Source organism: Drosophila busckii, chromosome 3R (assembly GCF_011750605.1).
Source record: "Drosophila busckii strain San Diego stock center, stock number 13000-0081.31 chromosome 3R, ASM1175060v1, whole genome shotgun sequence".
Lineage (NCBI taxonomy): Eukaryota > Metazoa > Arthropoda > Insecta > Diptera > Drosophilidae > Drosophila > Drosophila busckii.
In genome coordinates this window covers 8,686,165-8,710,831 of record NC_046607.1, presented here as the reverse complement: position 1 = coordinate 8,710,831, position 24,667 = coordinate 8,686,165, and the positions used below count along the sequence as shown (strand labels likewise).

At 39.9% G+C, this 24,667-nt stretch overlaps 6 protein-coding genes across 21 annotated transcripts in view; 3 read left to right on the top strand and 3 right to left on the bottom strand.

Annotated features, from left to right (window-relative positions):
- Positions 1-195: 195 nt before the first annotated feature.
- On the bottom strand, positions 196-5,359 carry LOC108604441 (protein polybromo-1). The gene is made up of 3 exons (XM_017993919.1): positions 4,392-5,359; positions 1,310-4,321; positions 196-1,250 (listed from the first exon to the last, which is right to left on the bottom strand). The coding sequence occupies exons 1-3, from the start codon at positions 5,335-5,337 to the stop codon at positions 274-276; spliced, it is 4,935 nt and encodes a 1,644-aa protein (XP_017849408.1). The 5' UTR covers positions 5,338-5,359; the 3' UTR covers positions 196-273.
- A 300-nt stretch (positions 5,360-5,659) lies between these two features.
- Positions 5,660-15,142, bottom strand: LOC108603502 (protein Lilipod). Of its 2 annotated transcripts, XM_017992376.1 has the most exons (9): positions 14,543-15,142; positions 9,668-9,792; positions 9,431-9,570; positions 8,723-8,953; positions 8,564-8,632; positions 7,093-7,583; positions 6,808-7,039; positions 6,589-6,745; positions 5,660-5,719 (listed from the first exon to the last, which is right to left on the bottom strand). In XM_017992376.1, exons 1-9 carry the CDS (start codon positions 14,612-14,614, stop codon positions 5,692-5,694), a joined length of 1,545 nt encoding a protein of 514 aa, XP_017847865.1. In that variant the 5' UTR covers positions 14,615-15,142; the 3' UTR covers positions 5,660-5,691. The 2 variants fall into 2 exon arrangements, with proteins under 2 accessions (XP_017847865.1, XP_017847864.1); XM_017992375.1 differs by lacking the exon at positions 5,660-5,719 and having other exon boundaries at positions 6,030-6,745; positions 14,543-15,141.
- On the top strand, positions 7,632-8,646 carry LOC108603504 (tetratricopeptide repeat protein 12). Its single transcript, XM_017992377.1, has 3 exons — positions 7,632-8,051; positions 8,108-8,230; positions 8,296-8,646. The coding sequence occupies exons 1-3, from the start codon at positions 7,711-7,713 to the stop codon at positions 8,510-8,512; spliced, it is 681 nt and encodes a 226-aa protein (XP_017847866.1). The 5' UTR covers positions 7,632-7,710; the 3' UTR covers positions 8,513-8,646.
- A 162-nt stretch (positions 15,143-15,304) lies between the features above and the next one.
- On the top strand, positions 15,305-15,850 carry LOC108603505 (UDP-N-acetylglucosamine transferase subunit ALG13 homolog). The gene has a single exon (XM_017992378.1). It carries the CDS (start codon positions 15,320-15,322, stop codon positions 15,833-15,835), a length of 516 nt encoding a protein of 171 aa, XP_017847867.1. The 5' UTR covers positions 15,305-15,319; the 3' UTR covers positions 15,836-15,850.
- LOC108603501 (V-type proton ATPase 116 kDa subunit a) lies at positions 15,849-21,931 on the bottom strand. 8 transcript variants are annotated; one of them, XM_017992368.1, is made up of 13 exons: positions 21,881-21,931; positions 21,253-21,406; positions 21,014-21,190; positions 20,824-20,952; positions 19,381-19,481; positions 19,040-19,081; positions 18,594-18,720; positions 17,374-18,532; positions 17,095-17,315; positions 16,818-16,823; positions 16,537-16,738; positions 16,305-16,476; positions 15,849-16,244 (listed from the first exon to the last, which is right to left on the bottom strand). In XM_017992368.1, exons 2-13 carry the CDS (start codon positions 21,367-21,369, stop codon positions 16,136-16,138), a joined length of 2,562 nt encoding a protein of 853 aa, XP_017847857.1. In that variant the 5' UTR covers positions 21,370-21,406; positions 21,881-21,931; the 3' UTR covers positions 15,849-16,135. The 8 variants fall into 8 exon arrangements, with proteins under 8 accessions (XP_017847857.1, XP_017847855.1, XP_017847862.1 ...); XM_017992366.1 differs by lacking the exons at positions 19,040-19,081; positions 19,381-19,481 and adding an exon at positions 20,038-20,195; XM_017992373.1 differs by lacking the exons at positions 19,040-19,081; positions 19,381-19,481 and adding an exon at positions 20,038-20,129.
- Positions 21,932-24,110: 2,179 nt separating this feature from the next.
- The window catches only part of LOC108603686 (tolloid-like protein 2), a 44,750-nt gene continuing 44,193 nt past the window's right edge, over positions 24,111-24,667 (top strand). For 2 of the 8 annotated variants that reach the window (XR_001915315.1, XR_001915316.1), the window contains exon 1: positions 24,113-24,302. The gene's annotated coding sequence lies outside the window, so the exon portion shown is untranslated. Of the gene's footprint in view, positions 24,303-24,667 lie in introns of all 8 variants that reach the window. The other 6 variants (XM_017992705.1, XM_017992704.1, XM_017992707.1 and 3 more) reach the window with 4 other exon arrangements.

Genomic DNA, 24,667 nt, shown 5'->3' with positions numbered 1-24,667 from the left:
TCCGAGAGCAAGCGTGAGCGGCGCTGAGTTTAGCTGAGCGGTTTGTTAGTTAGATAAGCACAGCCAAAATAGCCGAGTGACAATATGCGGCAACCAGTTTGTTGTCGTAGCAGCGTAGCAAAACAAAAGGCAAGAAAAGAAGAGAGCGCATGCTAGGTAATGACGTCATTGGGCAATCAGCTGTTAATTGAACGTTATTATTGACTTTTATTATGACATAGAACAGTAAACAAATACGTTTTGTGCTTAAGCTTAGTTTAGTTAACTAGTTGTCTAGTTGCAGCTGCGCTGTATGTGCAGCACATCGTCCAGCATAAAGTTGCGCAGGTGGCAGAGAGCCTGGACCACATTCTCACGATCGCGCACATTGGGTCCCAGCCAGTGCTCCGGCAATTGAGGCTTGCTAACCTGGGCAGGCGTCACATGCGTGATTTGACGACGCCAGTTGTGATTGCAGTTGGCCACATTGAGATGGGCGCCCGTTTGCAGGCTTTCAATGTACTTGATGTAGGCCTCCGAATGGATGACGCGATTAGCACGTGGCGGCACACTTACAAACATTGGCTCAGCTGGCGGACCAGCAATGAGCGTCTGCAGTGTATGATGCTGCTGTTGCAGCTGCACATGCTGCTGCTCCAATGCATTAGCCGTGATGGAGCCACGTGGCGAGAGTGCATTGGTTACGGGCAGCGGCACTGTGACGCCGCCATGCTGTGCCGCCAGCTTCTGCTTGCGCGACACAAAGTTCTTGCTGCGATCCATCAGAGTCAGCGGTTTGCCGCACTTGCTCAAGTGCACTTCGCGCACATGCTTGATGAGACGCAGCACATTGGGAAAAGCTTGCGTGGATTTGCGTATGCGCGGACAATTGCGCCACAAGCAAACATACTCGACATCGACGCCAGCTTGAGGATGACGCTGTATATGCCCCGTAGCATCCGCCAGACAATGCTCCGTACAATCGGCCATTTCCTCAAATTGAAAGTCGCACTTGTCCCAAAGACATTCATAGGTGAGCGCAGGACCAGTGGGCTGGTCCGGTATGCTGGTGGCAACAAGCGTTTGAGGCATTGGACTGCCGCACTGCTGAGTCTCATCCAGCTCACGTCGCATAGCGGCGGCTTCTTCGTTTAGCTTATTGGCACGATCCTCCCAGCTTTGTTTAACACTAGCAGGCAGATTCTTCCATTCATTGCCTACCAGGCGGGAGATGTCGCCAAACGATGCTTCCGGATTACTCTGACTTATGCCTGCAAAGGAAATAATATTGAGTATATGTGCTTGCTGGCTGGGATTAGCTTGTACTTACCCTTGCGCACATCGCTGGAGTAGAGTATGTAGCCCGTGAGGCTTTTCTTGTTTGCCTTGACTTTGGACTTGGAGGTAAGTGGCGTTGAGTTAACAGAAGGCGCTGGTGATGAAATTGTAACTATGTCCGAGCTAAGCGAAGGTGTATCACCATCCATGGAATCCTCCAGCATGGCGAGTTCGTTGATCTCGCTCTTTACATCTTTGGCAGGTTTGATGGGCGTTTTGAAGTAGAAAACTTCATCCTCCGTAACCTCAGCACTGTGCTGGAACTTGCGTAGATTGCCTACGACCAGATTACGTAGCGCCTTCTTGACTTCATCATAGACTGACTCACATATGTAGACATCACTCTCAGCTATCTCAGTGGGCCGCGAGCTTATAAACTCGGCATACTCCAGCACAGCGCAGCGACCCACAATGCCAATGACTGGACTGACCTCCTCGACGGGGCTGAGCAGCAGCTCCTGGCGATAGAATTGTTTGCTTATCGTGGGCGTAGTCTCGCTGGGCGACAACAGCCACGGACCCTTGAAGTAGGACTTGCCATTGAGCTCCCATATTTGCTGCACCTGCGCCACAGATTGTTTGCCAGTTTGCGTGGCAACGTAGACAAAGTCACCCGTCTTGATGACCCCACTGCAGATCGTATTATACTGCTGATAATAGACGCTATTATCATCTGCCTGCGGTGGCGCATCGCAGCTAACATTAGGCTTCTCCTTTTCAACCATTGCCTCCTGCAGTTTGAGCTCCTCCAGCTCACCCTTGTGCTTCTCTATGCGCTCCTTGAACACCGACATAACGCGCTTCAGCTCCAGTGGAGATTCACGCGGCACATACTTTATGGAACTATTGTTGCTGGACCAGCTTTTGAGTTTCTTGAAACAGCGTCCTGGCAGGTTGTAGCGCGATTCGCAGACAAACACATCCTTCTCCGGCAAGCCCTCCGGCCGCAGCTTGATGTAATCTCTTATGGGCATGACATGGCACATACCCAGCACCTTGTCCATCGAAATGGTTTGCGAAATGCTGCTCTTGAAGACTTCCTTTTCCAAAAACTTGCGTGTGGTCACATGGTACGTCTCATGTGGACGTAGAAAGATACCCGCCTGCATTAACTTTTCATTGCCCGGCGTTGTCCAGAGACGCTCAATGCAGGCTATGCTGGGTATTTTGTTATCCGGGATCTGCACATAGACATAATCGCCTGGAGAGTAGACCTGTTGGTTGATGGTCATGCTCTCGCCCTGAAACTCGTGCTTTTCCTTTTCCTGCTCTTGCTCCTGCACCTCCTGCGCTGCTTTCTGCGTGCGCATGAGCTCCACTTCCACCAGCAGTTGCTCCAGACTGAAGTTAAGCGCTGGTGAGCTGAGCGTATCCTTGCAGAGCTCGTCACGCTTGCGTATGAAATATGTTTGCAGCTCGATGGCATCTTGGAAAATGTCAGAGTCCGTGCGCGATAATTTGCGCGCCCGCTGCATGCAGGCGAAGATGTCCTCTTGGAATACATCCAAGCGCTTGTAGGCGCCTTTGTCCAATCTACGCTTGACCAAGTCTAGCGAAATGCCGCGCACTTTGCTGCCATCGTCCTTGCTTAACTCGTCGTATTCCGGCAGCTCAGCCAAAGAGTCTGAGTAACAGCGACCTTCCTCATCCTGATGATTGTAAAGCGAGGTAAATATACTAACGAACAACTCCTGCACAGCCAACGGCACATCTGGCAAAGCATCGCGTTCAGTGCGCAGCTGCTGCTTTAGCTGCAACGTAAGCTGTTGCAACACCAATGCGTCCTTGTAGATCTGCGAGTCGGGCTCATTGTATTTGCAAGCGTTTTCCAGCATGAGCAGTACATCTGCCGCCAGCTCATCCACGCTATCATAGGCGCCTTGCTTAAGCTTTTGCGAAATGCGCTCCATATCCATGGGCTGCTTGATAATGTCATAGTACTCCGGATAGTCGCTCTTGCTGGGCAGCTTTGTAAATATTAAGGACAACTGACGCTTGCCCTTGGGCTCTTGATAGTCGCGCAGCGTTTCATAAAACTGCCAAAGACGCTCGCGATCCGCCACTTTGGATTTGCGTCCCAGCCTATTGTACTTTTGCTGTGGACGCTTGACTTCCACCAGTCCTGGGAATTCCTTTAACTTTTCATTCAAAGCGCGCTCCAGCGTGTTTGCATCCTCATAGATATAGGAACCCTCCTCATTGTACTGCCGGCAATTGTTAAACATCAGACGATAATCGGCCACCACATCCTCGACTGTGGCATAGCGATCCGCGCGTATATTATGCTCTATGGTATTCATGTCTATGGGGTTTTGTATGATCTCATAGTAGTCCGGATAGACTTTGCGCGGTGGCTTCTCCATAAACATTTCAATTAGACGACGATTGCTTACAGTATAATCTACCAAATACTTTTGTATGGTGAGTATTTTCTTCTTAATAACCGCATTGATGGGAATGCGGCTGGACTTGGGTGAATTTGAATTGTTGGGCGTTGTATGTGCTGCGCTTGTATTGGAGTTCACACGCGGCCTGCCTGGCTTGCGACGTTCCGGTTGTGTGCTGGTCGTAAAAGTTTCATCATCATCATCCTCTACTTCGCTTGTTTCTTCAAATGATTCCTCAACCAGCTTGGCATTCATAAGCTTTAGCATTTTTATTGCATCCTTGTGCGTGCGATGCGTGGCCGGAAAAGCTTTCTTGGCATTGTCCAGCATTAGGTAGAGGTCAGCAGTGAAGTCACTTATATTAGCATATTCGCCTTTCTTTAATTTTTTGTGTATTTGACTCATGGAAATGGGACGCTTAATGAGCTCAAAGTACTCTGGATGAAAACGTCGCACAGGCAGCTTCCATAGAGAGTTGCCTAGTGGAGGGCCAGTTACACCTGGATGGTCTGAATGTCCAGGCGCATTGTATAGCCGATCGAATAGCGCCCACATGGGTCCCTCGCCTTCTTTGCTGGTGTCCTCATCGTCAGAGCTGTCGACTTCCTCTTTGAGAGCTAGAATCGATTTAAAATAAAAGTATAGAAAATAAATAATTTGTTATTTAATTATTTGAGTTCTACTAACCTGCTATAGCCGCACTGGACAAGCTCTTGATGCGTCTAGCCGGCTTGCCTTTGCCTGTCTCCAGCTCAATGCGTCGCTGCGTAAAAACACGCTTCAGCGATTTGGCATCTTTATAGATCTGCGAGCCCGGCTCATTAAACAAACACGCGTTCTTTGTCATCTGCAACAAGTCGCGTTCCATTTCCACCAACGAGGAGTATGCATTCATTTGTATTTTAGTGGCAATCAGACGCAGGTCAATGGGATGCTCTATAACATCGTAATAGTCCGGATATATTTTCTTGGACGGCAGCAGTTGGAACATGCGATGCATGGACCTATCGCCCATTGGATCTGTTGCTGTCATGACCGCTGCAAATAACTCTTCATACTGATTGCAATCATCGTCAAGATCTCCAGCACCTGGCTCTGTGCTGGTTGTCAACCGGCGTGTATTGCGCGGTGCACGCTTAGCACGTGGCTCCTCCTCTGCAAAGCCATTGGCTTCCATTATGCGGTGACGCTGCGCCTGTATATGTTGCCAGAATGTCAATGCATCCCTGTATTCCGCTGAGTCTGGCTTGTAGAAAGCCTTGGCGTTGCTTATTAGCAGTTCCAGGTCGTTCATCATGTCATACAAATCGTCATAGGAGTCTGTTTTTAGTTTCTGCTGCACCTTAAGCAAGTCTATGGGATTGACAACCACGTCATAGTAGCTCGGTTCCTGCCGGCGCTTTGGCGCTCTTATAAACGTATCGCATAGCATGGACCCATCGTCTTTCTTGATGTTCCTTATCGAGTCGTACAGCTGTTGACATAATTCTGCAGGGTCCAAGCGTCTCTTTTTTCGCGCCGATTGTGTCGTCTGCTGCACCGGCGACTGTTCGGGTGTTGAGTCGTCGAGTAACAGCGGATCCTCGTCTTGCCGGCTCGATATAGAGCTGGCGCGACGCTTGCGACTTAGCATTCTTTTAGTGTTATACGTTAAATTACGAGATAACTAATACAAAAAACGACGCCACTAAGAAAAAATAAAGGGCTGTACAAATTAGTGCTGCAAAAGTTTGCTTAATATAGTGTTGGCTAACGGTTTTTTTTTTAATACAATTGCCACGTAGATGATACTGTGTTGTTAATCAGTGCGAGTAGTCCGGCAACATACTTGAAAGACTCTCTTTTTAATCCCGATTATTCGCCGGCACTATCTATCGATAGATAGATAGACAAGTACGTTAGAAATAATTAAATTCAGAAGTCTTTAAATAAAGTTTATTTTATGATTATTTACATCACAGATAATTGATTTTTCTTAATTATAATGTTACGCCAGCAAGAAAAGCGCAGTCAGGCTGAAAGTAAAATAATCCAAAAATTAAATAAGTTTAACTTTAAAAATCAATGAATACATGCGCGAATGAATAATGAAAAAGCAGCTTTAATCTATTTTTAAAACGCATTTATTAAACTGTATCACATTATATTTATTTGAATATATGTATGGGATGATTGTGATTTGTTTTAGTAGAAGTTAAAATGATGAGTAGCGCTCTAGCGTAGTATTAGCGCTATATAAGGAACATTGTATAATAAAATATAAGTGTATGTTAAAGTAAAAATAATATTAAACATATGTAAAAATAATATATAGATGAAATAAATACAAAGTCTCTGAATAAATATCGCTTCGAATTAAAAATAAACACGCTTAAAATTGATAAATTGTGGCCTATACACAATTTACAACACAAATACATATTGAGCCGCAATTAAATATGCAAGCATACACGTAATATAGTAAATGCTACACCTAGACAATGAAGCAAAATGCCTGCATATAAATTACAACAATATAGAGCGCAAAATGTAAATCAGTATCAGTTCTGCTTAAAAGCATCTATAAGTATATTATGTATAACTATATGTAGGTATATATAACAATGTCTGGTACTACAGATGCTCCAAAACATTATCCATATCTCAACAGTCCATCTGATTCGACTGGCGACTAGCGGTGGTATTGCGACTCCTGTTACGACTAAGATTATGGTACTTGGCATTTAAATTAGTTAAACTCTCTAGTGGCGAGTCGACAAAGCTCCTTAACAGCTGGTAAGCGTAACGCTTGTGCTGACTGAAGGCGGACTTGTCTCCTCGCTGTCTTAAATATCAGTTGATGAAGCTTATGTAGTTAGTAAAGAGCACATAGTTCTCCACTAACCGTGCACGCAGCTCTCGCCGCACTGTTGCCGTAAATTTGTTTGCCAAGCAGAGCGCTGTGGTAGTGCCAAAGACAAGATTATACAGCAGTACAATTTGAAAGTTGCCCAGCCATTCGATGGCGCCAAAGTCACCCAGCAGATCAAAGTTTGTTATGCCTGTAAAAACAACACAGTAATTAGTAATAGTTTTAGCTAATATAAGCTCAATCGCATTGTACCTATAATTCTGCTTAGCAAGGGCAGCGCCGAGGACAACACAAGCATGAATCCACAATTTAACATAAGCTGTGGCAGCGATGTCTGCCGGCGCTTGGGCCGCACATTTCTCATAAAGGGCATGCTATAGAAGCCCACAATGGAAGTGGCACCCAAATAAAAGATCAGGCAAACCTCCAGTCCTGCGCCAAAGGGTCCCAGCTTAGACAGCGATGAGATGCCCAAAGTAAATTGCTAAAAGATACAAAACTAATATTTTTGCTTACTAACATGCTATCGAAACTCACTCTTGTGCTCAGCGGCAATGCCTTGATGCCAATAAGCAGCTCCAGCGTATTCTGCACCACCAGCAAAATGGTGACTGCGGTGCAGAAGAGCAGCAACAGCATGGCCAGCGGATAAACAAATGTGCGTTGAAATGTGCTTGATTTTCGTAGTTTGTCGAGCTCCTTGCGTTCGCTATAAAGCTCTTTCAGTCTATCGTTTAGCAGTTGATGCGCTTCAACTGAATCACTGCCCAAATTCTTGCGTTGATATATATGCGACAGCAGAGGCTCCGCCGCAAAGCGACGCGCATGTCCATTGGTCAGACGATGACCATTGGTAGCATCCAAAATGCTAACGTTTTGCAGCTCAATGTTGGCCAACTTACGCTTAACGCTGGCTTCCTCCATGTAGAAGGCGCTGTACTCTTCGTTCACATCGCGCAGCAGCAGCGGACGCACCAGCACTTGGTTGACAACGCCAAACAGACGCACAAAGCCATACGGCGTACAAACTGTAAATAAAACAAGCAAGCTAAGCATTAGTGGGTTGCCATGGTGTCAATATAAATAAACGATAAACAATTTTCAAACCGAGCAAACTTATATCAGTCAAACATTTAATTCAATACTGCCTTGAAAATGTCGCAGGAAGCACCATTGGACGACTTTACAGATTTTGAAAATACGCTACAACAGATTGAGGCGATATTGAAAGAAGGCGGCGATGCGCTCACCGAAGAACAAACTCAAACCAAAGTTAAAACTCTAGAAGACTTTGAGAAACTTGATGTGAACAACGTCAGCCTGAAGGTGCGCGAGGATCGCACCTTAATCAACAAGCGTGACACGCCAGAGAAGCCGCCGCCTGGACATGGTGCCACAACAGATCAGGCAAGCTTCATGCGCGAGGTAGAGCGTGATGCCAATGATCGTGCTCAGGCGCGTGCCAAGCGCGAAAATGAAGCTGAGCAGCAGCGCAGGTGATGCTTTTAAAAATAGCTTAAGACTTTATACTACTGCTAAATATGTTCTATAGTCAAGGTAATGAGGCTTTTCGTAAGGGCAATTATGAGAAGGCCATACTACACTACAACAAGGCAGTGGAGCGTGTTAAGGATAGTGCTATTACTTATAACAATCGCGCCTTGTGCTATATTAGGTGAGTTGAGAGCTCTTCATTTAATTAAGTCCAGAGATAATGACAGTTGCTTGAACTTTTTACAGACTGCGCAATTACAAACGCGCCTTGGTGGACTGCCAGTATGTGCTGGATAAACTGCAGGAGACAAATCTGCGTGCTTGGCTCTACCGGGCTAATGCCTACAAGCGTCTGAATGACTCCGAGCTCTTTGAGCAGAGCGTGGCCAAGGCGCGTGAGCACAATCCACAACAGTTGGCCTATATAGACAAGTACATTGCTCAGATCGATACGGAAAATTAATTTGCATTAAATATATAGTATACATATCGCAATTGTCATGTTGGCACTTACTCAGCATTAGCATTACGCCCAGAAATGAAACGCATGAATAAAGGAACGGCAGATGCACGCTGCCCAAGTCTGTGAAGCGTAAAGAGAAAAGCGGAAATTAGCCATTGTTATTTATAATTATCTAGGTGCAGTCATTGCAATTCATTAGTTTGTACTCACTTAGAAACCAAAAGAATTGAAACTTTTCAATGCCAAACACTGCGCTCAGTACGGCAGTTAGTACCAGCACTATAATGGCCATTAATATGAATACTGTAAAGGTTTCATACACCCGCGCTAATATTCCTTTTTTGTGGCCCACAAATCCAGTCGATTCGGAGAATAGATAGACAAAGGGCAAGAAAACGAAGAGCGACAGATTGGAGAAGAGGAATACATGATTCCAGAGTCCTGCAAAAACAAAAACATTTCAATGTTAGATTAGTATTTATTTTAAAAGATATTTCTAGCGCATTTTATAAGCTTAAATATTTCATTTTTATGTACTCAGACTTTGTTAAATGAAAAATGGTAGCAGTAAAACTTTTCAAAGTGCTTAATTTTCATTGATTAAAAAGACTTTTTATCTTATATTTAAGGGTGAACCTAGGAAAGTATTCCCTTAAAATTAATTGAAATAAAAAATGTAGCAATGTACTTTATTTTTTTTTTTTTAACTATTAATAACTGATTTGTTATTCCCAATCCTTGCCAACAAATTCAGTTTGCTTATCACTCGGATTATATAATATTTTTACTTCTTTAAGAACATTTATTTTTAATTATTTTGCTTAACTCATTTTCAAATACTTTTTTAATATATATTTTTTTGTAGCATTTAACTAAATATTGTCCCACTTAATATAGCTTATGGCTAGCTAAACTTGCCTTGTATTAATGAGCTGTTAAGCCATTTGACATAGTAGCTATTGGGATATAGCAGCAGCACCTCGTTGCTAGCAATAGACACGGGCAGCAGCATGGCCGCGCCCTCGGCCACGGCCAATGTAAATGTGCAAAGCCAAAAGCTGAAAGAATTAAGAGAAAAAATAAAAACAAAATAAGCAGACTGCAATAGCAACTTGTTTTGGGTTTATAAATAGTTCAGCAGGTTGTTGTACATACCTTATGCGATAGACCAGCACCTCGTCTTCATCATTCGAGTAGAGATCATCGCGATCACGACGTCGAAAACGCGACACGATTACATAGGAGCTCAGATAGAGCAATATGATAAGCAACAGTAATATCTGCAATAAGAGCAAGAAGAAAATAAAATTAGAATAAGCGATTTATTTCCTTTCTTTTGTTATACTTGGTCTTTGTTTATTTACACAACTGTCTAAACAAAGCCATAAGAATTTGCTAGATTTGAATGACAAATAACATAAGTTTAAACTACTATTTAAAACATAAAGGTTTGATTAATTAGAACTGAAATGAGAAGTGAAATCTGCTGAAAAATATAATGAGTATTTTTTTGTAAAGTTTGTTTTCAGCTTCATTCCGATGTCAATTGTTATTTTTAGTATTCAAGGTCATTGTTAGTTAGCACGCGCATTACTTTAATGAATTAACTAATTTAAAACTAATTTAGCTTAAAATTTCTCGCGCATTGAAATTTTTGTTTAGTGTCAGCTTTTGTAAAGTAGAAACTTATTGAAATTCATAATGATAAGTCGGTCTCAGCCGACAATGTAAGACTTTGTACATAGACAGTAGATCAAAGCGTTTATGTATTCCATAGAAAGTTGCATCTTGAGTTGTTTTAAAATAATTTATTCTATTAAGACTGAAATCAATCAAGTTTAGCTCTGTCAAGACAATCATCAATATAAAAATTAATTCAGTTTTGAATTTAATTTATATTGAGTTTAGATATTTTTTGTCTGTTTGCTAGCTGAATTTGATTAGCTTAGATACATTCTTGATGCATTTAAGAATTGAATTTCAGTCGACTCATTCACTACTGAATGAATTCTTTTAAGTCTCTGGTTAATATATCATTCTACTAAACTATAAGACTATTGTACAGAGTTTCTACAGAGTCAAATAATCCCCAATTAAATGCCACTTGGTCACAATAGGCTTTTGTCAATACCGCTGATGATTAACCATTTTTCTTATCAAACAATAAGCTAGTGTGTTCAAAGGTTAACTTTTTCGTCAATTTATAGCACTCGCCCTTATCAGCAGTCGGGAACTACAGCAGCGAAGTTCATTGAGAATTCATATAGCAGACATACTACGTATATATTTATATGCATGTAGGACAATTAGATTTAACGCTTAATAGCAGTTTATTATAGTTTCAGATAAACGTACATAATGTCATTCAAATGCGCACTCTAGACATTATATTTTTATTTATAAAGTTCAATTAAATTTTTGATAGCGCTTATCACTTTCTACCATTGAAGACAAGTATGCAGCTGCGTTTGGCAAAAGAAATAAAGGAAAAACGCGCTTTATCAAGTAAGCTGGGTAAACAAAACTTTCGAACAAAAAATAGACAAAAATTTATTGGCACACGTCATTGCTTTCTGCGCTTCGCAAAAAAACAACAAAAGCCAAATGATGTAGGTATATTTATCATTAATATAAGTATTTTTTTATGTTATGACTAGCGCAGAAAAACAAGAAAAGAAAATCAACGCCATTAACAAGAACAACAACGATAATAATTAAATTTAAAAATGTACATGTGTTAACGAAAAACAAAACAATTTATTTATACACATGTCGTATTTTCAGCAAGCATTGTTTTGTGTTTGCTGCAGCTAGAATTTAATTATTAACTGTTTGCTGTATAAATACGTCATTTAAATATATATACGGATGTGTATCTATGTCTGCTGTTTAAACAAATCATTCAATCACTTGAAGAATTGATTGCTTGCCATTTTATTTGTTATAAATAAGTAACAGATATATGTACTACGAATAAAATGGAAGCGAAGTTCATAAATGAACTTAATTTAATACGCATAAACGTCTGTCTATGACCTTCAACACCATAGTTTATTTTTAGAAAGAATTCTATCTTTCTGTTAAAATAAAACTCAGTAGCAGCTTTGTTGAACTTGAGCACATATTCCAGTAAAGAGATAAGAAAAATGCACATCCAGAGTCTGACATATACACGTGTCTAGAGCTATGTAGAATATGCTATATAATTATATAAATATGAATGAGCACATACTACACTAAAGTTTAGTGTCAACTTAAGCGCATATATACTAAATGGAAACGTGTAATCGCATAAATAACTACCAGGAATAAAAGCTTTAATATGCTTTGCTTTTAATGAAAAAAAAAACACATATTGGTAAGCAGTACAATAAGTTAATGGTTAATGTACTACGACAGATAACAATTTAAAAATATATGCAGTTGTATTTATTGGTGTAGTTGTTGGCAAACCGGGATGACGAGTCAAATACCAAAGATTGCACATGCAGATGCAAACACTCATACATAAGTATGAATACAGTAGACTACAAAAGTGTGTGCATGATTGCAAACGCATATAAAAATTAAAATATATTGAAAGAAACTAAAAATAAAGAACTACGAATTTTATTTCCACATTTAAGCATACATAACTTCTGAATATAGTATACAAAAAAAGCTAAAAATACTTCTGCTTTGCTTTTCATTGTGTTCTGCGCTTACAAAAACTGACCTATTTAATTGTACTAAAATTTTAACTATTTAAAAGCGTGATACTTAAAAATAAACTTATGCTCAAATCTTAACTACATAGTCTTGACTTTTAATGGATCTGCACAACTCTTAAAACAAATATAAAAATATAACGCACATCGGGGAACTCGTATGAAAAGCAAAAATGTTTTACGAAATTTCAGTTCTTAAAATGTTGTTACTACTTATGTTAGTGACTTACAGCTGCTTGTTTTTGCTTTTGTCATATATCTACAAATATTTTTAAGAATATTAGACTAAAATTTATTATTCGCAATTTCCATTCAACTCATACCAAATGTTACAAACGTGTTTTTAAATAAACGCAAGCATCGACATACTTTTGTAGCGTACTGTGGCAAGCGACAACGAGTTCTACGTAGAATTGTGGTTATGCCAAAATGCATGCAATTGACCAAATGCAGCAAAGTCAATGACTTGTCATGAACTCGCAACGCGAGATGAGGAGACACCCAAAAAGACGCCAACATGCAATGAGACGCATAACTTGGCTATAAATAGCGTTTGCATAGACCGCGTGTGGGCCATTTGCTGTTGCTGTTTTTGTTGTTGTCAAGCAATTTTAGCCGGCGAATGTAACTGCAAAGCGTTTCGCGCAGTTGCTTCAAGTGAAAGATGTTTGTACCATAAACAAAAACGCTTTCAAAGTGAAAGATGTAGTCGGCAAACAGGTGTCATTAAAGTTCAAAGCAATAGGCTTGAAGAGTTATAAATATTAACTTGAATTTACATGCATAAGTTTAAATTAATTTGTATACGAGTAGAATAGAACTAAATGATGAGCACGTTGAACTGTTCTTTTTCGGTCTGTCTCTCTTTTGGTGGGGTTACTACATTATTTATAAGCAGTTATTTTGTTGTTGTTGTTAATTTGTTGCTTGCATACGAAACACGTAGTGCTCTATTGATTGCTGACCCACTTACGCGCCACTCTGTGACATTATTCAATTTTCGTTAATGTTATGTTAAAACTTGGGGTGATTAGAAACAAAGAGAAAGGGTTTGGCTTTCTTCCTGCCTATGTGCACATAAACAAAATAAATTGTTTATATTTAGCAGACATGCAGACATGTATATATTTATTATTGCTATTGGGTGAGCTGTTCAAAAATTAAAATGATATCGACATACATATTTATCATCATTTATTTTTAAATTTATTGATTTATTTTCTAATAAATGTTGGTATACTATTAAATATTTTAAGTTATATGGAATTATTTTACATACAAATTCTTTATTATTATTACAAATTAAAGAGTTTATTATTCACAGCATATAAACATATATGCAAGTAAACATTTGTCTTATGTCACGCGCCTCTTAAAAAATTCTGTATAATTAAAAGCTTCAACGGTCTTTGTTTACAACTGTTGTATACAGACTGTAGTTTTTGAAGATTGGGCACAAATCGTGACCACATGCTGTGCACTTGAAATTGTTACAAGTGCAATTGCTTAAATTAATTTTGTTTGTTTGTTTTTGTTTGCAACAGGTTTGCGCAATAGCCATGTAAATGTTTATTTAAATTGCAAGCGAACAAAATATAAATAAAATGCAATACTTTCACTCTAAGCAGCACAATTTGTGCATTTAAAATATAATATTTAACATTAATTAATTGAGTGCAAGACAAAAATGCAAAACGTTTAACGTTAACATATTTATCGCAAATTGCATGGGTGTGAAAGAGAAAGTTAGGACGCAGTGTCTATGTTCATTTTACTGTTATTTTAAAAGAAGTAAATCCAGCTCAACTTGCTTTATAAAGAAGCTTAAGCAACAATCGGTCTGATATAAACAGTTGCGTTATTATGAAAATTTGCTTTAGTAATTGTAATTTAAGCCATCAGGAAATGGTATAATCCGCAATTAGAAAGCAGACAGCAGCGCACTTTAAATATACAACATTTATTTAATATTTCGCCTTAACATGAGAGACTGTAATTCGAGCTGTTTTGCTGATAAGCAGCAAAGCATAAACAATTGAAGGTTCTATGCCAACTGTTTTGTTTATCAGCCTGACCGTCTACACGGCTATCATAATATACATTATATGAGAGACGGCACGCCAACGCGGCGGGACGCTGACTTTGGTGGCAGCAGTACAGCTGTAACAGTAACTGTAGCAAAAGCAACAACAAAAGTCAGTCAGCCAGCCAAACGGCAGCTGCCACCGCACAGATTCTTTAGGGTTGATGGGCGGTTGCTGCTTGCTCTTGATGTCATAGTTATGACGTAAAAAACATGCACATACTACGTATTTAGACTTACAATGTGTTCGCGTACTGTGTTGTGAAAGAGCTGAAGCTTTATATCGGTCACCTCCTCCTCCTCTTCTTCCATGTTCTTTAAAAAGAACAACTGCTTGTCGTTTTGAGCCAGTTTCGTTTTAATCTTTGTTGCCCGTTGACACAAGATTTTATTAAATGCCAATAGTAGTAACCGAATTTCACTTTTCTATTTGCTAATAGACGCACGCACGTCCGCACACAAACACACACGCACTCACACACCGACAATAGAAATTCTGATGCGCTTAGTCGTTGTTGTTGTTGTTTATATCGCTATTTCTTGTGTTTCGTTGTTGTTTTATTGCTTGCATTGCTTGTTTGTTAAAAAATTAATATTTAAGAATTTTGTATTCTTTACATTGTTGCTAATAGTATTAAGCCAATTCACTTGCGCCAAACTCTATTTTGACAATGTTCGCACACAGAGAATTTCAGAAAAGACTCACTAGCTTTGACAATTCACACAAATATTAACTGCTAATAGCGCACAATTAATTGGACTCTCTTGCACATTTGTTTTAGCAGTCGCGTTAAGCGTTATTAATTCTCGCACAACCGTTTGTTGTTGCACTTCACAACCTTTGCAGTCAATTGGTGTTGCCAGAAAATATTGTGAGTGAGCAAAAGGCAAGAAAGAGAAAAACGAACAGGTTCGTATGAGCAGTGCAGCAAAATTTCATTTCGGCCGACCTCCACATCTATCGAGCAGTCAACTATACAGCTGATTTTAATTGTAGTGAAATTTCACATTAAAATAATGCAATTAAATGTAGTTTATGTGACTGTGGGAACAACCAGATTCGATGCCCTTATCAATTCCCTAACCTCCCACGCTGTGCTAAGCGTGCTGCAAGCACGCCAGTGCCATAAACTTATAGTGCAGCACGGAAACTCTTTGCCGTTGACTGAAATACAATTGAAATATATTGAGGATCATTTTGGGATACAAGTAGAGCAGTATACATTCCGACCAAATATTGAAGACATCAGAGCAGCTGATCTAATTATCGGACATGCGGGTGCTGGCACCTGCACGGATATATTGCACAATGGAAAAGCTGGACTAATTGTCATTAATGATGAACTAATGGACAATCATCAGGTGGAATTGGCGCTTCAACTGGCTTCCGAACACTATATGTACTACTGCACAGTAGATCAGCTCAGTGTTAATATAGCTACACTAGCATTTGAAGCTCTCAAGCCCTATGAGTTGAACCCAGCGAATATGCAAAAGTTAATAACAGCACTTGATGATCTGATGAAGTTTTAGAGATTTGTTTTTCTTTTTTTGCTGTCGCCTGAGTGGCGCTTTAGCGTTTTTTTTATTATTGTTTTTCAGTAAATATGGTAAGCGACTATGCTGAACATGATTACAATATTATAGAGCTATATATATATAAATTCACGATTATTTAACATTTATAGAACGATTGCTAAGCATATAATGTAAATTCCATTAATTTCAATATAAGTTTATATATGCATTTGTTTAGTTATATTAAGTGCATAAACGATGAGACTCTCGAAATGCTTTGGTTGTTGTTTCCTCTTTAAATTGGTATTATATTCCTTAATCGGTCTCGCCGCTGGCAGCGCTGCCATTTTCAATAATAGCATCAAAGGCAAAGGGCTGGAATGCATAGCCCTGACCCAAGTAGAACTTGCTCTGGAACTCCACCCTGTTAAATAAAGAAATTCGATTTAAAATGAGAATCAGATCAGAGTCCAAAACTACTAACCAGTGCAAGCGTAGCGTGTGAAGAAAAGCAGAGAGACCCTCCATCAACACTAAAATGCCCACGGTTAAAATTGCCCAAAAGGCAAACACAATAGTCAAGAATATGCCACCGAGCCAGCCCTCCTTCTGCAGACCAATAGACAACACCATGGTCCACAATACATCGGCAAGTTCTACAAGTAAACAAAATTAAATCATTACTTGTCCTTAGAGCAAGAAGCTTTGTTACTTACGCGCATGAGCCAGCGAAAGCGCCCACAAGCGCAAATATGACGCAGTATGGGAAACAGAGCCAAGCACATACTCAATGGTATGAATACCCTGATGTATGAATATCTCGGACATTTCCTCTTCCTCATGATGACCACCACCGCCATTGCCGTGTCCAGCAGGGCCACCTATTTCAGCGTCAGAGGAACCAGTAATAGGCTGCACCTGTTTAAATTTTAAATAAATAACATTAGTAAACTATTTTTGACGAAGGGTTCGCCATGACGTTACACGACTAACTAACCTCTTCCTTTAGCATTTGGTTGTGGTAATTTGGTTAGTAGTGTTTGGGTTTAGGTTCGGTTATAAATTGTTAAGCAAGGGCACGGCACAAATAAACAGAAGTGCAATTATAAGAATTTCTGTTAATGTACGTTTAATGCTTTGGTTGTTGATGTAATTTAAAATAGTGTCAAATAAGTTTTGCAATTTTGGATGTGAATAACATGAGCGTGAATCGTGAGTGGTGCATACATGAGGTAAGGTTAGCTTGCATAAGTGTTAATTGAATATAAACTTACATTGGCTTGCTTGCGCGCCTGCATTATCTTCATAGGTTTGCCCAACAGCATGACGGGAATGCAGCAAAGAGCGCCAAGCACAAAGACAACTTGTATAAAGTGCTGTCCCCAAAACATATAGACTGTTTTACATCCAACAGGCGGCTTCTTGGGTTCATTAAAGAGCACCATATCAATAAAGGTAATTAAAATAGAAGGTGCACAAGCCTCGGACCAGCGTACTAAGAAAATACAAACATATGAATTATTAATGTTAAGGGCGAGTTAAAAATGATTTACATTCATTGGTGGCCGCATAGCGATTCCATTTGATAAACATCAACAGCACCATGTAGAAGAAGAGCAGAATCAAGAAGACGAGCTGAGGTATAAACTCATAGACGAGGGACAGACGGTTGCGGAAATAGGTGTGATTGTGCCAGCTCATAATGACGCCAAATAACATGTGGCAAACACCGAAAATAATTGAAATCTTCATCTTGTAGGCATTTTGGAATATAATCTTATTCGACGTCGCCACCTGCCAAATCGGATCCATGCCAAACGGATATGGTGTGCCCTCATAGTCGCTGGTTTTTGGACTCAGCTGGAGCAGCTTGTTGTTCCAAACAGTTGACTTATTATAGGACACGTGCCAGTGTGAGCCAAATATGTTGAGCGATTTGGAGAAGATATCATTGTAGATGAAGCCCGTATACATGGAGAAGACGCCCATGAGAAAGATGATGTAGCGACCACCAAAGAAAATGTTCCAAATCTCATTGTCTGTCTTCTGCGCAGCTAAGCCTTTCTCCTTACGTATCATCCAGAGACCGAAGAGCGCCATTATAGCTCCATGGCCGATGTCACCAAACATGACAGCGAACAGAAAGGGAAACGTTATAATGGTATAGGGTGCCGGATTCATCTCTCGATAGCTTGCCACGCCGTAGGCATCGATTAAAGCCTGAAAGGCCTTGGTAAACTTGTTGGTGCGATTATATGTGGGCGGATTCTCAAACGTTTGCATACGATTGAGAATCGGCGGCACCGACGAGCCCGAGCGCTCTGTGCCACGCCGCAGCGCTAGCTGTATGGTTTCAATATCCAGCAACGGCACCCAGCATTCGGCAATCAAACACTTTTGTGTTACATCCAAATTGAAGAGATTCAACGTGTGATAAATGGCCTTGATTTTGCGCACCTTGACGAACCAATTCTTTAAGTTCTTGGCAGCAGCTACCAGCACGCGATGACGATGATCCTGCGTCTGGCCCAGCACCGTGTTCAAGTCCTCGATGCGTGTCATGACGCCCATGGCCATCTCGCGACGATCTGCTGGCGCCTCGGGGCAAGGATACAGCGTGGCGCGGAAGCCCTCGCAGATCTTCTTGACGCGCGTCTTCAGCTGATCGCCTTGAAAGAAAATGATGAATACAGACTTGTACACCTGATCGCCCTGCGAAAGTAAAAGAAAGTCTAATATAGTAAAGCGTCCGAGCTGTTATCATAATACTTACACTTGTTGGATCCTCCAGCGGCGACTCAATCATAGCCTGGCGCAGGAACACATTACCACGGCAGGCACGCCACAGCATACGCTCAAAGGCCGGCAGTTTCTCGCGCGAAATAACGCCAGCCACAAAGCTAGAGAAACCAAAATATTACTATGATGTCTAAGTGGATGGCAGCAGCCAATGGCTATGAACATTTCAGTTAGTTACGACAAAAATGGAAAACTAAACTCTCAAGCATATAAACCAAATGAGAGCGCAGCATGGAATGATAGAGGCGACTAAAGAGATAGTTTTTTTTTTTTTTTGCAATTTTTGTACAACAGGGCGTATGCGGCGAGCAAAGCTAATGACAACTATGACATAGACATAAATACAGTTGATGAGGCAGACGCACAGCATCTCATATGAGAGAGACTGCTCACTAATTTTTGTAATTATATTATACCAACCAGGGCATATAATCCTCACGTTCAGTGGATTTTTCCATAAAACTATTTTTGGTTTGAACAATTAGCAATAAATTGATTGTAAAGAAAGAGAGGCAAAAGAGTTAACATCAGTTTGTTTTAACAATTTGCCACACAAAATTATTGCTTCAGTTTAACACAAAAAAAAAAGATAACATAACCCGCATCCAAAGTGTGTGGTTTAAGCTGTTGTGGGTGAGTCTTAAGCTTCGCATCTGTGGTTAGTTTGGCAGCAATAAGCAATAATTTTATGTTTCGTTTAAGTAACGTAATAAAAGGCTTTTGCTTGCTCGCAAGTATCTATGTGTATGTGTGGTACATACCCAAGCTGTACGGGACCCATGGAGGCACCGGTGGTGCGCGTTTCATCGGTGATTAGGGCTCGAGTCATCGACTCGGTTGTGTGGTTCAAGCCGCCCTCCTGCTAAAAATTTGTATAAAAGTTTTGATTCGTTTTGAATATAGTTGGGCACAGCGTTTAGTTTGTTAGTCGGGTGTTGTTATCCAGCTCCAGTTGTTGATTAATTTTTAACAGTTTTTATATTTTGGGATTTAGGAGTTGCAGGAATTGGCAAAATTAAAAAACCATCACCAGTTTGAGTTTAAGATTGAGAGTACAGCTAATGATCATGTATGAATGTATATGTATATATTTGCATGTGTGTACATAAGCTTAATAGCTGTTGCTAAACACCAAACCACAGACACACAGAGGACAATTTATAGTTACAAAATAGAGAGCTAAATCTAACTATGTAATATGGGACAGCAATAGAGAGCGAGCGAGCGAGCGAGTCGGTTGGTACTGTTTCGATTGTTTTGAGGCTACATAAACATTTGAGGTACTTTTTACTTTCCATAAATAGTATTAATTATTTGTGCGAGTTTAGTTTTCCATATTTTTGGTTTTGTTTTTGGTCGTTTACTTGACTGCTGAGTGTTCGACTAATTTTCTTTTGAGTGGTTTTTGCAATATTTACCCAAGCTTCAAATTTTGGCCCGGCTGACTGGCGCGCACGCCCTCCTCGCCCAACAGTTGTGCCTGCTCATCCTCGTTTTGATTGTCGGCCATCTGTAGATAGCGTCGATATTTGTGGGATGAGTGGTGCGCGGAAGATTTGTAAACCATTGGCACAGACTGGCAACACAATCGGGCACATAAAAGTGTCGTGTATTGGGGTGTGGTGGGGTCGTTTGTTTGGTTGTGTTTTTGATTGTGAGGGTTTTGCGGGGTTTTAGGGTACGATTGGTATTGTGTATATTGCGTTTGATTTGATTGATATGGAAAATAAAACGTAAAAACAAAATCATAAAATAACCGAAAGCTTATCAACAAAATATCTTACATATATACATACTTAAATCATAACGTAATCATAATATGCAATAGAGAAAATCTGCTAGAATAAACTAAAGAGTAAGAACAAAAGCTAGAGAGAAGACTATACATATATGTACATACTTAATACATAAGCACATGACCGGGATATAATTTTGTTGGGAATAAATTTGCATGTTAAATGTTGTTCTGTGTTGCCAATAGTTCCATATTAATTAAATTAACTGTATCCAGTGATTAGAAAATTTGTGCAATCAAAAACCAAAAAAGCTGCCACACTTGTGTTGTCAGATTGGGTTATTGGTTAGCAAGTGAATGCCTTGTGTTAATTAAAAACATTATGTTTTGTTTTTGGCGCAGCCTCTTCCAGTTGCTTCAGCTATACCATTGCTTAAAAAAGTATTATGTCAAATATTCACATGCATACCTCGTCGAAAAAGACTTGAGTCTTGCGTAGTATATGCTTCAGCTCTGTAAGCTCCAGAAAATTGCGCTTCAGTGCCTCTGCATTCTGGTTGACTTCACGCAGTTCATTTTCTAGTTTCTCAAAAGTGGCCTAGGAATACAAACATTTATTTAATTGAGCGTTTACTAAAAATGCCTTCAGCTAAGCTTGCCTCCAAGTCAATCATTTCACGTGGCTGCGGTGCCTCTGGACTTTCTCCCGTATCCAGCATGGGTATGCCATCCTTTTTAATCTCTTTCTCCAAATAACGCAATTTGCGTTCCATTTCATCGCAACGTCTGACTTCGTTCACAAATTTGCGTTGAAATGCATTTACATCCGGATTGAGCTACATATGTAAACACAAACGTATGATAATCAAGTTTAAGTTTTAACTCCACATTTACTTACATCCCGGAACTGCACCAAGCCGAGTTCGCCCAGCTCGGAGACACATGCATAGGCCGCCTCGCTCTGTAGGAAGAGCTGGCAGAGCGCCATTTCTTCGCTGCGAAATAGGGAGCCCATCGTAGCGGCTTATCAATCAATACTTAATGGACACTTGCTGCAAAGTCACATAACAAAGAGAGAGAAACTCATTAAAATACAGACCCATACATATGTATGCATAGTCTGGCAGTTGTCTGACTATTTAAAGCTGCCAACCATAAATGATTCACTGCAGTGGCAAAAAAAAAGAGTTAATTTTAAATTATTATTACACGCTTTTGTTCATAAACGCCTCTTTCTTTTTGATGGGCGTAGGTGATTGATTAGTCAGAACGAATCAAATATTTCAGTATGTGTACTATATGCGCAAAACCACAGCAAAGAATCTGTATACGATTTATTGATTTTTCCTCGCAGATAGAGAGGCAGATAAAAAGAAAGTGCTACGTCGTTTAGTTTCTAAAGTATAGGCGGATTAAATTTGATTTTAATGGCAGCGGCTAAACAACAGTATTACTTGATTATTTAAACACTTGTCTTTGTTTTTATTAGTTGATTTTAATATTTAATAGCAAAATTGTAATTTTACCGTCACTGCTAAATACAAGGGCTTCTGAAGATATCGACGGTACTATCGAAGTATCGACACATTATGCGGAAATAACATACTATCGTGAATAACATTTTCACTATCGATAGCAAAACCGCAAAAATTATAAATTAAAGCAACAAAATACAATGATATTGTTATTTAAATGCATTGTATTGAATGGTTCTTCTCTTACTAAAAATATAAAATAAAACAATTGCTATCATTTTTGGATTTTGCACCACTGTGCTCACGAATGTTATTTACACTGTTAATGCACGATAACGATAGGCAATCGGGTTTTAAACAAATTATAGCGTAATGAATTTAAACAAATATTAAAAAGTTATTATATGCATTAAGAACTTTTATAAAATAAAAAACAATAATGCTTGAATGATTAATAAATAAATAAAAAAAGTTTTTCAACTGAAGAAAAATTATAATATTATGCTGTTATTGTACTTTGTCACATATTTCCCAGGACAATTTAAAATTTCTATGTTGCTAATTTTAAAACTATGTGCACTTGTGCAAGCTAATTAACATTAGTTTTAATTTGTATTTATTATGAGCGCATTAAATGAAACGCTGGTTATTTTCAAGTGCTTAATCGCCAGCGCGCCTTCCGCTCTTCAAAGCGGTGGCTGCAAAAACTGAAGCTCTTAAGCGCGCAAAAGAGCGGGGAGTGCCGGTGAGTCCTTGGACCAGGCACAAAGACCTAACATCAGCATCCAACGATGAGTACAAATAGAGTGGCGACAGTTTTCGCTTGCGCCAGGATACTCAGTGTGAATTTGTAACTCGAGAGTAACGGTACGATTGCGGCAAACGGGCACGGTAAATGCTACTGGTACACAAGAACAACCACAACAACAACAGCAACAACAACAACACCAACACCAACACCAGCAGTAACAGCAACAGCAACAACAATAATACAAGTGAATAGGCATAGCAAAGTGGAAAGTGGAGATGGTCAAAGCAGAAAATTTGATGCTTGCCGCTGTTGTTTCTGTTTCTGTTTTCGCTGCCATGTAATCCGCGCCTCGTGCATGTGTATCTGTAGCTGTGTGTGTGTGTGTGTGTGTGTTGTGTGTGTATGTGTACGTGTGTGGGTCAGTGTGCCATTTTCCATGTGAAAACCATACATATCCAGCAACCAAAATATAATAAAACAGACAACAAAGGCAACATTTTTGTAATTGAAAATTGTACTGTTGGTTACATATGCGCGAACTCTTGTTGTTTTTGTTGTCGGTTTCACTTCGGTATTGAGAAGGCGGCGCACCGCACCGCTCCGCACCACACCGCAACCCTCACAGAATCAAACAAAACCATAGTCAGAAAAATCAATCCCCCTACCCCCTGTCGCAAGTAATTTTTTGCTGCAAGAAATTTGTAACAAAATCACATTTTTTTCCATGGTAGTCAAACAATTTTAAATTATTTACCAAAAGCATTGCTGAAACAAAATTGACAAGCAAATTGACACAAATGTTTTTGTTGTTGTAGCGCGCGTATAAAAGAGAAAAACTCTTTGCGTTGGGCCGCTCCCAAAAAAGGAAGAAAAAAAAAACACGCAGCGTGTGTCTACAAAGGGAATATAAGGGAATTCGTTTGCAAATAGCAGTTAATAATAAGAAAATGTATTAAGAAAAAATAAATATTAAAAAGTTAAATTTGATTGAGCATGTGAGCTGCGTTAATTGTAGTTATAGCTGAGGGCGCGACCTACTTAAGCTTTCAGCACGAAGGTCTCTGCTAATGGCGCATTGTCTTACCCCATAATTAGCCATGCGTATGAAAAAAATGCCAAACAAACAAAAATTGTATGCAAAAATTCTAGGTAAATTGAATAAGTGCAGCTGATGATGGGCAGGGGATGGGTGAGGAACGAGGCCGTTGTGGGGGCATCAATCAAAATGGAACCAATTTTTTAAAAGGCAATTTGTGGCGTTTGTTGATTGCACGATTGGACATAAATAGGTTTAGTTGCTGTCTTTTGCTTAGTTAAGGTGTTGAGTGCTAAATCTAAATGTGTTTACTTGCTTGGCACTTGATTCAATCAAAGTAAACACACGCACACACACACACTCGAACACACACTCGCACACACACACACACGTGTGTGTGTAAATTAAGTTTATTGTGCGAGCAATTGAAGCTGTGAAGTGCGACTTAAACTAATGCTGATTTAGTTGCAAAAACGCGAGACAGCGAACAAGATGCGCTTGTTATAAACGCATAATACAATAATATAATCTATGAGAAATTCCACAGTGCGCAGAGTTAATCCCTCTTTTTATAACGGCTTCAAAGGATTTAAGTTAAGCGAACAAAGTGCAAGGACGACAGCTAACAATAAACAAGGATAATAAAACGCAAGCCAAACCAAATGCAGCCTAGACCTAGACACTAGGTGCGTATTAACACACACACACATACAATGACAATTAAAACACTATCAACAACAACAACAATAGCAAAAGACATTCAAGAGTGCACGAAAGCATAAAAAAATGTAAAGTGTAATGTGTAATGTGAATACAAAAATCAAAAAGGGCGTGTGTTGTGTGTCTTTGGCCTGGCGTCTCTCACTAGCGCAGCCAGCGTGTGTGTTTGTGTGTGTGTGTGTATGTATGACTGCTGTATGTGTGACTGTATGTTGTTGTTTTCATTGATGAGCTGCTGCTGCTGCTGCTGCCTGTTTCCTTGCTACATCATCAAGTGTGAGCTTTTCGTTCTTCGGTTTCGCCTCTTTACTTTGTGCGTAATAAAATTGAT